This window comes from Lathamus discolor, chromosome 6, assembly GCF_037157495.1.
Source record: "Lathamus discolor isolate bLatDis1 chromosome 6, bLatDis1.hap1, whole genome shotgun sequence".
NCBI lineage: Eukaryota > Metazoa > Chordata > Aves > Psittaciformes > Psittacidae > Lathamus > Lathamus discolor.
In genome coordinates this window covers 10,966,816-10,983,931 of record NC_088889.1, presented here as the reverse complement: position 1 = coordinate 10,983,931, position 17,116 = coordinate 10,966,816, and the positions used below count along the sequence as shown (strand labels likewise).

General features: G+C 38.7%; 1 protein-coding gene across 2 annotated transcripts in view; it reads right to left on the bottom strand.

The window, feature by feature from the left end:
• Positions 1 to 1,142: 1,142 nt before the first annotated feature.
• The window catches only part of KIAA0586 (KIAA0586 ortholog), a 77,050-nt gene continuing 61,076 nt past the window's right edge, over positions 1,143 to 17,116 (bottom strand). Inside the window, exon 31 of one of the 2 annotated variants that reach the window (XM_065682745.1) lies at positions 1,143 to 1,681. In XM_065682745.1, coding sequence (XP_065538817.1) covers positions 1,542 to 1,681 — 140 coding nt within the window. In that variant the 3' untranslated portion in view covers positions 1,143 to 1,541. Of the gene's footprint in view, positions 1,682 to 8,379; positions 8,494 to 17,116 lie in introns of those variants that run through there. The other variant, XM_065682747.1, reaches the window with a different exon arrangement.

Here is a 17,116-nt window from a genome sequence, read left to right as displayed (position 1 = left end):
AAGTGATACTGCATTTTGCATGAAGCCTGCCACACTTTTGTCCCCCACCCAAATCTGCTATTTACATCTCTGTCAAAACAGACAAGAGCACAACTCTGCAAGTTGCTACAGACACCCTTTAAAGTTGAATCCTCTTGATATTACTGACTTTAAATGGTCGAAGCTCTCTCTTTTTCCATTTACCCTTGCAGGTTCTTCAGCAAAGCAACTCAACATTGTGGCAAATAAGATTAAAATGAAACCAAAAAGAATTTCTAATCTTTCTCTGTTATGGAGAGATTAAATCAGCACAGGCTCTGTAAAATACAAGTAATGGGAACTGTTCAGAGTTATGACTGTCTGCATCAACAAAGTGCCTCTCTTTAAGCAATGCAGTGAAGCTGTGCAGATAAAGTTATATGTCCAAGTGTCACAAGGTACAAATCAACCTAAAAGGAGTACTTCTTCCTAGCGTTTGAGAGATGCCTTCACCCCGCCATGTCCTTGAAAGTGCCACAGTTATCTCTTCTTTTCCACAGATATCCCATGAAAAGCTCAGACAGGATGAGGAACAGAGCAAAAGCTTTGTTTGTCTTGCTTGGAGAAGAGCTTCTTTCGTAGTTTTTTTTACTGGAACATGGCTGAACTCCTCTTTTATTATTTTGCCTGGATGCTGCTTGGGGCACATGATCCCACCATCCCCCCCAGTTACTTCTGGATTGACCACATTGTCCTGATTGAGGCAATAAAAAAATGGAACAGTCCCTGGGAGGGTGGCAATATGATCACACACTCTTGCTGTTAATCACTACTATGGCATTTCTGACTAGAGAATATCAGGCTTCTGAATGGCTGAGACTGCAGCAACTAGCTCTGTCTCCTGAGAAACATACATTCAAAAATGTCAACAAATAACCTTACCCAGACAATCTCCGATACAGACATGATTCAAATGAGAAAAAGTCTTTAGGGAAACAAATATCAAAATGGCAAAAAATTCTTGTAATTCTAAAAATAAATGTCTTAGAATAACAATACAAACTCTATTGTCTAAACTCTACTGGTCTCTTTCACATACAATTTTGAATTACCGTTTTGTCACAGTAGGCTTCTAAGAATGAACAAGCTCTGAAGGCACCTAAAACCACAATTTTCTTGCACACTTTGGTTTCAAATATATTTCCCTTTGGCTGAACATTTTGACAGTTCTGACATTATATTGAGCCAAGCATTTTTTTCCCCAACAGTGAGACAGATTTTAATACCAATCACTTCCACATTCATCTGTGCATACAATAAATATTTAAATGGCCTCTATTGACAAAAAGTCACAGTGATTCTGAAAGAACTGCATTTTATTTGCTTAAAAATATTTGTTACATTCACAAACAGAATCATTGCCTAAATTTATTACCATAACAAAATTTTTAAGAAAAATAGTAGAAAATAAACAGTACTGAAAGACTGGTATTTTGATGAAACACCCAGACCATCACACTTGACAGACAAATGTACCAATGATAAAATCTTCAGACAGTGACTGTCATAAAAAGCCGTAAGCTTTAAAATGTATCTGTCCCTGAAGACTCTGAATCGCCACGTATACTACTTTGTGTCTCATTATCTGTGTTCATGGAAGGCAGCTTCACCAACACCTCTGCCGCAGAAACATGTGAATGTAGATGTGGGGCAGCATTCCCTCCTAAAAAAACAAAAAAAATGTAGAACAAAACACATTATTTGCTCTCTATGACAAACAACTAAGCTGTACTGAGTCATCTCCATATTGCATCACCCCATAGAAATACAAAGTCACAGACACCCTTACTCAGTTTTGAGGCATTTTAGAGTGCTGTTCTAGCCATAAGAGTTCTCTTTATCAGGTAACAAAAGGATGGACTTCTGTACACATACAGACTGGGCTGCAATTACATACAGATACACCATACATAAAACCACACACATAAATATATCATCTCCAGTGCCCCAGAATAACTTCAAATATGTATAGTGGTGGTTTCCACAGAAATGAAGTGAGATCCATAGATACTGTGTTTCTAAATATGTGCATGTCTGTTTGCAACAAACCCTTAGAAAACATTCAGATTATTCACGACCACACATCTATATACAAAAAAAAGGCAAAGCAATACAATCTGAAGCCATTGACTACAAGTCCTGCAGAAACAATCACCCCATCAATGCTTCAGCTGCCCAAAACACAAGTGAGAAGTTGTTTTAGTTCTTCCCTAACTGCACTTCCCTAACTGCCCTGACTCATTAAGGGTCCTTCTTGTTACTCTTTGTGGTTTATCTTCCTTCCATCACCCTCTGACAGACTCCAAAGAAAATGTACACAGCCTTCTCCCTGGAGATGTGGCTTGCAGGACTTCAGAAGTTACATTCATCTTCCAGCAAGTCTAAGACGGCACATTGCTACTTCCCATTCCTGCAGTCTGACCCTACAAAACGTGGGACATCCTGGGAGAGGGACCAGCCTCTGCACAGCTCAGTCACCAATGCACCAGCAGCTCCTGCAAGGGACAGGTCACATCAAGTCCTCCTGTCTGGGAGCCACTGGAGTGGTACAAAATAACCTGTAGCCAGACACCAGAGATGGAAAGGGATAAGGGTCATGGGCAAAAGTTAGTAGATTTAGCCAGAGGAAGGAGACAAGATGAATCAGCTCATGGAACAGAGAGAGCAAGACACGAATCAGGCTACAAATGCAGAATGAAGGAGGACAGGAGAAATGGCATTGAATGAATGGTACAACAGTCACAAATCTACAGAAAAAGCATTTTGAGATTTCAGTTGTCCTTGGGACGTTTAAGTGCAGCACCTACAAGCAAAACAAACACATATGAGTCTGTGTATGACAGCAAAGGCTCTCTTTGAGTTTGTTCTTATTCCAATAAGCTAAAACAACTTTCCCTTCCTTTGTGATAGACTAGGTAATGAAAACACTATTTTCCCCAATAAAATCATGAAGTTAGGTTTTCTTTTACCCCAGTTAATTACCTACTATGTCACTGCGGTAGTCATCTGCTCTCATCTGACTTGTGGGAAAGCACACTTCAAATGTCTAATTAAAACAACAAAAACCCACTGCTAGAATAAAATTTCATCTGGTGTTTTTCATGCTAGAACAGCAGCCAACAGCCAAGGAAGTCAAACACAAATGAAGCCCAAGACAGTAAAGTCAGTACATGGAGCAACCTGTGCCAGCCAAGCCTCTTGCTGTTCAGGAAGGCAGGCAGAGGCAGGAAGAGTACAAGCACATTTTTTGTGTCTCCGGGAAATCAACACATCACCTGCTTGCCACAGCCACTTGTGCACTATGCAAGAAGCACTGTCCTGTAGTTCCACTAGACTATCCTCACCAGTTGGACAGCTTTTGTCACCCCCAACCCAAATTCCTCTGTAAAGCACAGCTGCCACCATTTGGGCTGGCACAGGCCTGAGCAAACCTGACACGCAAGCAGTAAGACAACATGCGAAATCTCACCACTTCTGAACTTGATTTAAAAGCACATTTATGGTAACAACACTAAGATGTGCAAGCAACATCTGTGTTTTGTTTTCCAGAAGTACTTCCATAAGCTTACACTGTAGCTGTGCTCGCGTGATAAAAATAGGTTATTCAGAAGGGGAACTGAAGAAAAGCAAAGCGTTTATTTGGTCAGATGTGAAGCTGACACACAGTAAAGACGTGAATTTGTAATGCCCAAGGAAACTTTGTAAATCATCCTAGACGCTAAGCAACTCTCCAACACTACATGTACTTTGATGCTTTCAAAGATTGACTTAGTTAATAATTTCCACAGTCATGTCACATTCCATGATGTCATTGTTTCAACAGCTGTTTTCAGGTTTGTTAAAAAAGAAGTAAAAGAAAAAAAGAAAAATTGGAGGGGGGACTTATATTCCCTTATCCCAAGGTTCTGTAGTAACTTTTCGAGTATTTGATCCTTCCCAACACATACTCTAAAATATTTTACAGACATACTGTAGTTCAGTTTTACAATAGATATAAAATGCTAAAAGGACAGAAAATTTAAAAGAGTAATTCCAATTACTTGCTCAAGAAAAAAGGTACAAAGTCCTGAGTTACCTAAACATCCTTAAAGATAAGCTTAAAAATAGCCAAATGAAACATTTCCCTTTTTTAAAGACAGAAATCTGAAATCCTTGACTTTGTTAGATGCATGCAGAAAATATAGAACCTGGATTTTCAGCATTTTAATTGTAAAAAAACTATGGATATCCTATTTTAGCTACATGGAAGATTCTGCTCCATGACTGTAACTTTCCAGGACAGAAAGCTGCTAGTCCTGAAACGGGCCCAAAGATGAAACTACTAAGTTACTCTCACGTGTGCTTTATTACCTTTTGCTTAATGTAACTTTGTGCATGAACAGTGCATAAAACACATTCATGTATACATATAGGGATGAGTATATGAATAAATACACAAATACAAGCACATAGGTTAAAATGTTTGTATTCCTGCTCACATATATGTTATTTACTGATGTTTGTGTCTGCCCTTCGCTGTACACTGCTGTGTACAGTCCTATGTACAAGCACAGTCCCTGGCCAGTTCCTTCTTCAACACTTGATATTCCATTTTATTTCTTCCTCCATCAGAGAACAGCTCATAAGAAATACTAAGACAGTTTCCTCTCAAAACTTGAACTCCTCACTGCCATAAATATGCAAATTGCAGTGGTGCTTATAATCTCTTGATATGCCATAAAAATGGAATGGAAAAATCCTCCATTTACATAGCAGTGCAGGGCAAGAAGGCAGTTAATCTTCACAGCTGTTTCCTCCCTCTTTAAGAGGCTCTGGAAGTACTCGGGACAATTTTGTAATCATGTACTTAGGTGTATTTATAAAAATTTTCCTTGTTAAAATCCAATAAATGGACTCTGTGACCTCAGGTGACCTCCAATTTTCCAAATTCATTGTCACCATCTAACAGAATACCTTCATATAAACTGTGAAAGCTGACACTCTTAGTAAATGCATAGGGGTCCTTTGACTGGTGGAAACTCAACAGTGACTGAAGACATCTTGGTGACCCACTGGTGGAAAAGGTCAGATTTCAGATTAGAGATTTTTCCTGTTCTTGGCAATCTATAACAAATTCATACACAGTACTAAATTTCCAGATCTTTAACAGAAACATAAAAAGTAATGGTGTGTCAACTATCCAGTGACCTGTGAAGGGAGTTTTTGTCTAAGAGGTACCGTCATACAGAGAGTATGCTATATACAAGTGTATCGTGAATGTATGCCAAACGGAAAAGGAATTAAACACACTGAAGGGTGGTTTGGTTACTAATACCATGTGGCTACAATAAGAACAAAGAAAAATGTTTAAATCTTTTTTTTTTTTTTTAATTTTTCTGTATGGCAAAATAAAAAGACTAAACAAGTCTGACTTTCAAGCCAAATAAAAGCTATGTGCTTTAACTCCTTCAAGTCAGTGTCTATACATTAAATAAAACTTCTATTTTTAATCTACCTGGAGATAAACCAGACCCATATCTTGTAAATGAAAAGAGGCATCTTTAAAACATAAAACAGAGAGATGGTTGAAGAATCAAGACCCAGGCTATTGTTTCAGTATAAAACCAGAAATATAATTACTGTAATTACCTACATATTATTTTCTAAAATTTATAACCAACCATCACTTCCCAGCAATCGTCCCTCTAGTCTCTAACATAACAACAGAAGCAGCTAACTTCTAGAGCAAGAATAAACTTCCAAGCATATGTAAAAACAACTCCAGTACAGTGCTCTCATTCCTTCAATAGCATGGGTTGATATGAGCAGCTTGCTGCTTCTTCTGCCAGATTCCAGCTGCTTCACTTTGTTTATTACTGACTTCAAAGTTTAAAACACTGTCCTGTCCCAAAAAATAACTTCCTCCAGATGGTATTATCTCAAGTGCTCAGAGCACTGGGGGCAGCACCAGCACCTGCAGATATGTAACTCAGCACCCTAAAACTATTAATGAAAGTGCCTTTTTTTTTTCCTGTGTCATTCCCCCATTTTGTTTTTTCCCTACCAAAAAATATTTACATCTGGGATACAGTTACAAAGACCATTAGCAGGGAAACAGAGTTATCAGAAATTCTTTACAGTACTGACTGTAAAATAGAAAAATATCTACAAGCCCAAACGTAACAGAACTACTCTCAGTAGAAACACTTTATCTGCACTTTTTATCTGTAAGTAAAGGTGTGAGATACATATTTGTGCCAATGTGTGTCCAATCCATGTCTCCATGGATATCTGTATGGTACCAAAGAAAAATTCCCTCGTTTTCATATGTGGTTGTACAGGCAAGTTACCAAGTATAGCAACCCAAGAAACAGCACTTTTGGCAAAAGGAGAATCCTTCCAGACTTGCTGGGCTAGCATACACTGCTAAGAAACATCCATATTTTGATATGAACAATTCTAAAGGCTACACTGAAAGGAGACAATACACTGCAATGTCAGTCATGTTACTATTTATAATTATTACACAGTATTTCCAGTTCAGACTCATGTCTAGCTATACCCTGCATCTCAGCTATGTAATTCTGGAATTTAATGGCTTAAAGAGTTGAAAGTGGGTATAGTCACATGGCCTCAAGATGGGAAAGAATACACATTCTCAGGAACAAGCAGTTTCATAAATAATCCAACTGTTTGAACCAAGTTCTTCTCCATTCATTAGAAATGATAGTTCCTTCGATTTCCTAGCCCTGGCCACCTTGAATCTATATGCATATTTAGGTTATTGTGGAGGTCTCCTTTCTCAGCTTTGCCAGAAACAAACAAAAAAATGTCTGCTTTTTAGGGCAGGGACTCTCTTCTCACTGTGTAAATGCTTTGCTAGACCTAGGGCCCCTGGCTGCAGGACAGACTGCTGCCTTCCACTAGGATAGAAATACAGAGGGAAGAACAAGATGATCTGCAAATGCATGCAGTTCTGTTTTTGTAACTCAAAAACAGACTGCCCCTAACTTTGCCAGTTTCATGACAAACAGAAAAGACCCTAGGCAAACTTGGGCTGAATTTCTAGGGCTGCATTACATGAAAGGGATAGATTTACAATTAAAACACTTCAGTTGTTTTGCAAAAATGGGCTGACAACTCTAGGACTTGAGCCAAAAAATGTCTGGATTTAAAAGCATAAGTCTACTGCATGAGCTGAAAAAACACAGCTTCATTCTCAAAGGCTTCAGCCAACTCATAAACCTCCATAAGTGGGCCATAGACAAAAGCAGAGACAGAAAACTATACAGTACGAGTTCAGTCTGAGTTTTGACCTAAATTTGGCAAATTCCACCTTCCCATGGTGTAATGTACTTACAGAAACTCTGCATACCAGCACACAGAAAATAAACGTGCTTTTTTGTTTGTTTGTTTAAACCCTAATGTATATCCTAGCTATAAATATTTCCATAAAGAAAATGAATTCAGATCTCAGAAAGGAGAGGGGGACACAGGGCTAAGGAGCTAACAAATTTTTCAAGGCTGAATATTTGAAAATTACTTTGCCTCCTCTCAAGTCTGAGTTCAAGGTTCAGTGGTTTTCCAAAGCATGCAAGAGCAACATGAAGCAGAATAAAAACTAGAAATACATAAAACAAACTGGAACCAGATTTTTCAAAATCCTAACACAGAGACCGATAGGGAAGGGCAGACAGAAAACAGCTCCAAAAACATCTAGGAATGAGATTGCAGAGTTTACTAAATAAATATTTCTTTTTGGTGCCTCAAATCTACTCTGCTTCTTTACATCTGGCATATTTGCTCTGTAGAATGTTTCATTGCTTAACAAGTTCATTCCCTGGCCACAATTCTTGCTGTTCTTTCCCAGAAAATCACTTCCAAAAGATGTGTCATGATCTGTCCAAATAACTACTATAATTATTAATGCTAACAAGAAATATTAAAAGTCAATTTGATTTTTCCGTACTGATGCCTGTGATTTCTGGATATGCAATTGGCCGGAAACAAATAGTCTTAACTTTTAAGCACTGCTGTTGCCCAACTGCAGGCATTTTCTTGGGGAGAGCTGACATGAGGGGTCTGTGGTAAACCTTGAAGCAGCAGCTTTTATTTCAAAGTTAAAAAAGAGTAGGAGCTGGTTCATTAGTGGTCCAAAGTCTTTGAAAAACAACAGGAAAACGTGGATCTCGTGCAAGGCTGAGGGGAGGAGCAGTTTCTAAATCCACTAGAGACAACCTAGGTAAACAGCTGGTGGAATTAGGAGAATCTGACAAGTGATAATTAAAAACCTGCATATTTAATTGTGTAAATAACAATTTATTTAACCGGGATAACTCAGTATCACCTATATACCAATCCTTTTCTCATTTTCTGCAAAATGTAACAGGCCAGTAGACAGGAAGATAATTTAAAAAGTATGCTTATAGAATATATTCAGCTTTTTTATTCACACATTCATGTCCGGGGATCCAAAAGACATTTTAAGGCCAGTATCTGAAACAAAATAAAGAAGATCAAAAAAACTCAAAAAAAAACCCCAACTAACCAAACCACACTCATAAAAAAAAAACAAAACCCAAACCAAACAAAACCCAAAGCCAATCTTAATCAATCAATAGTGGGAATTCACACTAAATGCTAAGATGAAGTTATGCAGACTTCCCTCACAAAGCAGAATCATTCATAGCAATCCTAGCAGTAGGACTGGCTTCACTGAGACCTTGTATCTTAACAATATTAATTGCAGAAATACTGCCTCCAGCTTATCTACATCATACCACAGTGCTAGACATAATGACATTTCATAGCTTACATGGGGAATGGCAAATTAAAAATAATAGAAACATCAACACATGTTTTTAATTTATTAATAAAAGGTACATGGCCTGTTTTTATTTAGAATAGTTTCAAAATAATTTACACAAGTAATTACAGTTGTATGACCAAATTCAATGATGTTTCGTCATAAACTAGGGTTGCACTGGTTTTGAAAATTAACATCTCCTATGAAAACAGGCTGAGAGAGCTGGGATTTTCAGCCTGGAGAAGGCTCCAGGAAGACCTTAAGCAGCTTTCAGTACCTAAAGGGGCCAACAAGAAATCTGGAGAGGGGCTTTTGACAAGGGCCTGTAGGGACAGGACAAGGGGGAAGGGCTTTAAGATGAAAGAACTAGATGTAGATTAGATACTATGATGAAATTCTTTACTCTGAGGGTGGTGACACACTGTAATGGGTTGCCCAGAGAAGCTGTGGCTGCCCCACCCCTGGCAGTGTTCAAGGCCAGGTTGGACAGGGCTTTGAGCAACCTGGTCTAGTGGAAGGTGTCCCTGCCTGTGGCAGAGGAGGTGGCGGAACTAGAGGATCTTTAAGGTCCTTTACAACCCAAACCATTCTGATTCTAGGACTCTATGATCTTTCAAGTTCATGTTAAAATGAAGATGAGTGTCCCAGTGAGGGAATCCCCTAAGCAAATTACACAGTTAGGGTACTGGCCATGATACATATGGGGTTACTCTGGAGTCCCCTCCTGTCTCCAAATCAGTTTGGCCCAGGCAGTTAAACTGCCAGCAGTTATCCCAACATGCTGCTCTTTATGCAGTCTTTAATGCATGATTGTCCGTATCACTGAGATGCACATTTGACAATCTCTACTTATCAGACAGGTTCAATATGTTGCACGTCAAGACTGAGCATGTTATCTGCAGTGATGATTGCACTGCATATGCTTACTAAGCATCGCATGCTTTGCAGCCTATTAATTCCTCAAGCTACATGACTATTAAAAAATTGTTAGGAATGTACAAGGACAACTTTCAGTGAACCAATGTAAGAAGTCATAAGCTACTTTCTATCACTTACAAGTATGATGGGAGACCTTGATAAGCTCTACCTCAAACAGACAACATGATTTTCTGGGCAAGAAGGTTACATTCCTTCCAGCCATGACAGCAATCTGCATACAGATTTTAATGAAAGCTAGGGGATGGGCATCAGGTAGAAAACAGAAAACTTTCTTTACCACACTGCCTGAAGGGCAGTGCTGAAGGGCAGAATCTTCTCATTTCAAGTCACTCTTCATATATAATGGAGTCACTAATTGCATTCTTAAAATAAAAATTTATGTAAGATATACTAAGCATAAAAAACCCCATTCCAATAACAAGTGTTTTTGTAGATGACCACAAATGAAATAACTTTTCTCTATTCTGAATATTTAAATATTCACATGACCCTATACACTTGTTTTGATGATTTTCACTTAAAAAGTCATGTGATTCTCCCTATGGAAACAGATTGCCAGGACTCCTATTACCGTACTTCCATTACAAAACCTGGCATATTAAAATGCTTATACCTACAGCAGTTACTCAATTTTTGTAATTGCACCTTTGAAAAAGGAGATGCTGAATGTTTTCCAGAGGAAAAAACAAAATAAGACAAAACAAACCAGCTATATACAGTTAGCATTTTCCAGTGATGCATTCTAAGAAACACTAGGATGCCTCCACACATATTTCTAGCGTGTATGCCAACAACTTGTTCAAAAGATCTCCTTTCAAGCCACGTGTTCAACAGCAGAAGATGGCTGCTAAAGGTCTTATCTTTAGTGCATACCAATTAACTTTGAAAAATGTGTTAGGAATAAGCAATTCCAGGAAGTTTAGAGGCAAGCAATTACTCTGTTAGCTCAGAAAAAATACTGTATATAACCTACATAATAACCTACATAAGTAACCATATGCTCAAATACGGAAAACGTTAAATATCTTTACTGGAATATCTGCTAGAAGATTGCTACTGTGTATGTATCCAGATCCTATTCCGCCAAAGATTGACTAAGCCTTCTCTTGAAATGAATACCCAGTGTGATGACAAAGTAACACTGCCTTTACAATTTAATGCCTAAGGACCAGAAACTTGGAAAGATCTGAGAATAAATGTGGTTTTATCCTGTGCTATTTTAAAGTTTGGTAAAATCTAACATGTTAAAACTTCGTGCAATAGAGATAAGCATTCCTCCTTGTAAAAGAAAACAAAAACCCCACCACAACAACAAAAACCAATCCAAGAACCTTGGCCTGTTACATGGGAAAGAGTAAAACCAAAATTCCTTTGCAATACTTGGGTGAATCAGAGCTCTAAATTAGTAGAATAAATGAACTGCTCTACATATATACTATGTATTCAGCACACTATACCACCTTCTAAACTTTCTCTTGGACACATCGCTACTGATTTTAATATGACACACACCTCCATCTCTGCTAACTGCTGTAAATAGCAGGAAAAACACTGCAGGCTGCTGCCAGCAACACTGTGCCTCTTGAAGACTGCACAACCGGCCAGTGGCTCCTCAGCAGCAACTGTGGTACCAACAACTGTTCTTAGCAACCTGGGAGCTGCTCTGCACAAATCTGTGAGCAGCAGCCAAGCAGTGCTTTCTGAGATGCTGAACACACTTCTTCACATTAGGGTCTCATTTGGGCAGATGTTCTTTACATCTGAAGCTGCGCAACACAAGTTGAAATTTTGAACGCTGGGTGCATTAACTGATGGTGACAACTCCTTCTAGTATCTGCTGCCAACTTATTTCAGAAAGCATTGCGGCTCTTTGACATTCACTCTTCCCGGTTCAAGCTGTTGGTGCCAAACCTGGTTTGCACTCAGTTCATCAATAATTTTCTTCATTGCTTTGGGCCACAAACTTGATTAGTATAGCTTGCAAGCAGCCTGAATGAAAATCATTAATCAGTTGTTTGGGTTTAAATATTCCTGGCCAGAATACAGGGAAATCTGCACTGCAAAGGAGCGTGTATAGAAATACAGTCAGCATGTGTGAGAACAGCTTCCTTGCAGAGCCATGGACTACTGCACGTTGTGCAGGTGAACAGCATAGGTGCCTGGGTCTTATCGCTGCTCTCAAGCTCATACAGCAGCTACTGAATTTAGGAGTTATACAGAGTTCATAGGAAGAGCAATTATGGGAAGCTCCACAAGAAAGTAGCTTTTGCAAACCCTCCATATACCTGACAAAGACATAAACCGAATTATTTAGCACAATCCTAATCTGCCACAGTCTGACACCCAGTGTGCATCAGTAGAAAAGCACAAAGGCAAAAAAATCTCTCATCTGTCTCATGGAATTTAATGGCTCCCCAGTATTTTACTTGAAGCAAATTCATTCACGTTACATATACACACATGTACTCCAAAGTTCAGTAACACCTACCCTGCAAATATTTGTAGAATCACAGAATGGTTTGGGTTGGAAGTAACCTTAAAGCTCACCTACTTCCAACCCCCTTGCCATGGTCAGGGACACCTTCCACTACACCAGGTTCTTCAAAGCCCCATCCAACCTGGCCTTGAACAGTGCTGGGGATGGGGCACCCACAGCTTCTCTGGGCAACCTATGCCAGTGCCTCACTACCCTCATAGTGAAGAACTTCTTCCTAATATCTAACATAAATCTGCCCTTTTTAATCTCAAAGCCATTCCTCCTTGTTCTACCCCTATACGCCCTTGTCAAAAGTCTTAAAACTCTCATAAAAACCATGAAAGAACTAAGTCCAGAATATATTTAAAATTCCATACAGATACAGTTGGGGATTATGTTTCCCCTCATCATTACTCTGACACTGAGAGTTACATGGCCTACCAAAAGCAGAAGAGAACAAATACTTAAAGATTATCTTTCTTTACACAGACTGTATTTGAATGTCACTGTTATATGATGCAATGTTGGGTTTTCTTAAATCTTGGAGGGAGAGAACACACATTTTGCAAGGTCCCTCAGAACAGGACTGTCTCCTGCTATGTAGGAAGCCTGGCAGAAAGAGGCCTGGGTCGTGCCTGGGGCCTTCTCAGTGATTCTGCAATGCAAACTATAATATAGTTAACTGCCTAGGTTATAGAGCTATCCAATCCTTCCCTATATCTTGAGACAACAAATAAACAGATTAATGCAGACTCATTGTCCACTGCTCTGGGTTTTTAGATAGCTGCTTGGAAAGTGAGTAGAAAGTATCCAACATGTGGCATTATTCACACAACCTAAATTCATCATGCACAGAGAGTTTCCTAGAAACATATTCTAAATCCAATAAGAAAAAATCCTCATTAAGAATAATTTGCTTGTTTAATTTTCAATTATTGAGCTTTAATGTACCATAAAAGTAATAACAACAGTGCCTTGAATAAATATTGCTTGTATTGTACTCATTAATGTTTTAGAAGAATGCAAAAACTGCCCCTAGATACAGGAAGTTGCTGGAAATTAAAAACTAACCAATCATATAAACTGAGAGCTTTAAAGAATATTTTTTGAACACGAAGTTCAACAAAAATGTATTCTGTTCAATGTACACACGACACCAATGGGAATAAGAGCCAGTTCAAGTTCTAAGTTACCATTACTTGGGTAATAGTTTCAAGCTGCAAGGCACAGCTGTATGGGCCCAGCCAGACAGGCTATCACAGCAATGCTTTGATAGCATGGGGCCCTTAAGTGTCAGGATATAGAAAAGGCAGCAGTTGTTGGCTGTGAAAACAGTCTGATACAAACCAGATGGGGACTTACTTGATGGGCAACACAAAGGAAAACAATTGGCTCATTCAACAAAGTCAGGCCACTGCCCCAGAGAATTAACAGAAGACAATAACAGTCAACCAGAGCTGATGCAAACAAGAAACAGCCATGTGGTTATGGTTTAAGGAATTGTTTCTCCTCAGACTAAACATAAAGTTTTGATTTCTAATTCTTATATTCATTAATTTCAGTCTCGTTTACAAGCCCCTTCTTCCTCCAAAGTCTTCGATATAATTCATTTATGTAGCACCAGCCTTCACACACCTACTTAAACAAGAAAAAAATTGTATGACAAAGGCAGCTATATTAATCTCATGTTTCCTGAAGAATGCCAAGACCACAGACAACTTTCTGAACCGTGTCAGAACAACATTACAGATACATAGCACACTGGGTTATTAGACACATTTGCATGCATATGGCAGTATATTTACTGATTCTTTTTGATTTGAAATGCATAAAGTCCAGTAGGTCACATGCTGGGTTACCAGAGTACAGATGTCTTCCAGTTTTGTGAAGAGTTCTTCTGGTTTCTTACTTACTTTTTTTTGGGGAGGGGGGGTTTGAGGGTTGGGTTTTGGTTTGTTTTGGAGGATTTCTTTAGAAGTAAACTTCAGACCAATTACATTATCACATAACAGTTTTGTTTGTCAATCTACAGTTAAAAATCTATTAAAATAGATGACAAAACTTTTTTTGAAGCAATCAAAAATTTAAAAATTGGCTATTTCAGCCATAACTCAAAAAATCCACAACCCATTCATTTTTAGAAGCTTGTAGCTGATTATGGTCCAAAATCTTAATTGCTCTTGCTGTTTTATTACAGGAAATATGAAAGTGACATGTGCAAAGGTATTTTGATTACAAATTACTTACAGAGATTGCACAATAAGTCAGACCTCTAAGGGCCTTCTGCAATTTCACTCTCAGACTAAAAACATCTGAACTTTCTTTTCACAGACTTCAAAATATTCCCTCTGGCAGGCTCTGCACTGCAGTGCTCCACACCAGCGTCGAACAGTTGGATGGCATGCTCTGAGAGACAGTCACATACCTGGATACCCAAGCAAGAATGTCTACAAAATGCAGTGACATGCAGATGTCCTAGATGCTTAACGAAAACACACCATCCTGGGACCCGTCAGCTTTACCACACCACCACACATCCCCTTAAGCTTCACTGCTTCTGAAGACTGCTTGATGGCCTGAGCTAGCAGTGATGCATGATGTAAGCATCTGAACACATCATTCAGACCTATGATGGATACACAAGAAATGTACAAAGTTACTCTTTGTAAATGCTTAACTTTCCTTGCAGACTTGCAAAAAGCAGCTGGCTTAAGGAACTGAATGTATGGTTCTCATTTAACAGCCCACAGTGGACAGAGAAAGCAAGGGAGTTTGTCCTTAAAGACAGAAAAAAAAGCCCTTAGTGAATTAATGGAGTAAGACCCTTACTGTCATCTTAAGTGCTGCTGGCTTTCAGCTGCTGTGGTTCTCAAGCCTGCATACAAAACCACCACCACATAATGTAGGTAGAAAAGTTAAGGTTTTATTTTAGCTTCCTGCCATAAGCACAGAGCCAGCACTCCAACAAAGCCGTTGTGTGCTGTGCTCTGCCTGAGCTAAAACATCTCTCCAGCAGAATCGTAAGGCTTATTTCCAAAAGCATAGCCAAATTCTTGAAACCTCCAATGAAGGGGTGGGTTGTCACATTGTAGCAGAGAAGATTTTGCCTGCAGTGCTGCTGCTATTCATTTTTCTCATCATATATACCGAGGTCAGAACACGTTTTACGTACTGCTGCAATTCTGGGTTCAGTCTCTTCATTAGGCTGTTTTCAGAAGATTATGAATCTTAGGAACAGAACAGCCTTTATCAAGCCTTAACCTCAGAGATGCTGGCTGTGGCAGCCCTGCATTTAAAAGCCAATGAGAGAGGAGCAAAAACCTCTTTAAATCCCAGGTCTGCCTGTACAGGCAAACCCAATTGCTCTCGTAAAAATGGTTTTGGACATTGTTCATCAGAGAACGCCTCCACAAAGGACGGCATGTAAAGGCCAGCTGGAGCAGGGGGAGGCATGACTGCCGGGCCTCCGGTAAAGTGAGGACTCAACAGGAAACTGCTCCCCCCTTTCTTTTCTCTCTCTCTCTTTAATCAGGAAAGAAGCTTCATCTTCAGAAACAAGCATTCCCTGTGTAATCTCCCTGCTTGCCTGTCTCTAGGAGTGGGTCCAATTACTGAAATAAGCAACATGCACTTTTAAGAAGTTAATCATGTATTTACACTGTAACTCAAACTAGTAAATATATCCCATTTATAATTTTGATTTACATAACAGGGCACAATGGCAACTGTTAAGTAAATAAAACAATTTTCTCACGATCAGTAATTATGGAATTATAAAAACAAACCAAACAAAAAAACCCAGAAATTAACAACTTGCCAACAAATTCCATGCTTTTTACTCCTACTGAAGAAACAATGGCCTGACAAGGACAGAAACTACAGCTGTTATACTGTTTTTAAACAAACACAGCTCTACTTAACTCTTGCAATATGTACAGTGCATAAAACAAGGCCATGATATGCAATGCTGAGATTATTACTTTACTGTAACAACCTGAGTTAAGATGGAGGTCAATAGATCATCACATATTAAGTCTAACCTGCTTTGACTGCATAATTTTGAGACAAAACATAAATGTAATTCTACCAGATTGAGAAAACGTGAGATACACATTTTCATTGTTCCCATATAGTTGATGATTTATTATTTTGTATTGAAACTACATGCTTATCTGACATTAAAGAAGAAACAGTTAATAGAATGTCAAAGTCATGCTGTATACAAAGAGAAACAGTTACCTCCCTGCTGCCAAAGTAGAACTGCTACATATTTTGTGTCACACTCAACAACTTTCACTCAGGTAGTTTACAACCGTGCTTAAAAACATTTCTTCCTTCTTTAAAAGCAAAACATAGGTTTTAGATTAAAGAAGAATAATAACACAGATACAAAGGTTCTAATCTAAATGAAGTTTTTCTAGGTGTAGGGATTTTTTTTTCCTTGCATGACAGCATTCATGATAAAAACCAGAACCCAGTAGCCCACAGAGATTTTTACCCATCTCCATCATTTACTACTGCTCCTTGCAAATGCAGTTACCGAAAGCACATTTGCAACTGGTAATTCAGAGATGAGAATTTGTGGTATTTTCCTTCAAGATTAGTTTTATGGGAAGATGAATAATGTCTTAACCAAGTTTTACATTTGCATATTATTCCACACTACTACAAATCCAGTCCCGTATGTAACCTCAGCAGTGAGCAACAGGTCACGCATGACAACTTTAATCTTCGCTCACCGGTGCTTACCCTACTTTAAAGAAGAAAGCTACTTTGGCATACTGCATTTCTCAAAATCAGCATGTTATCAAAGAGAAGCATTATGATTACTTTTACAGTATTCTTCATTTGGAAGGCAGCCTAGACATTTACTCTACGCTGTTGCCTCATCTGAAAGT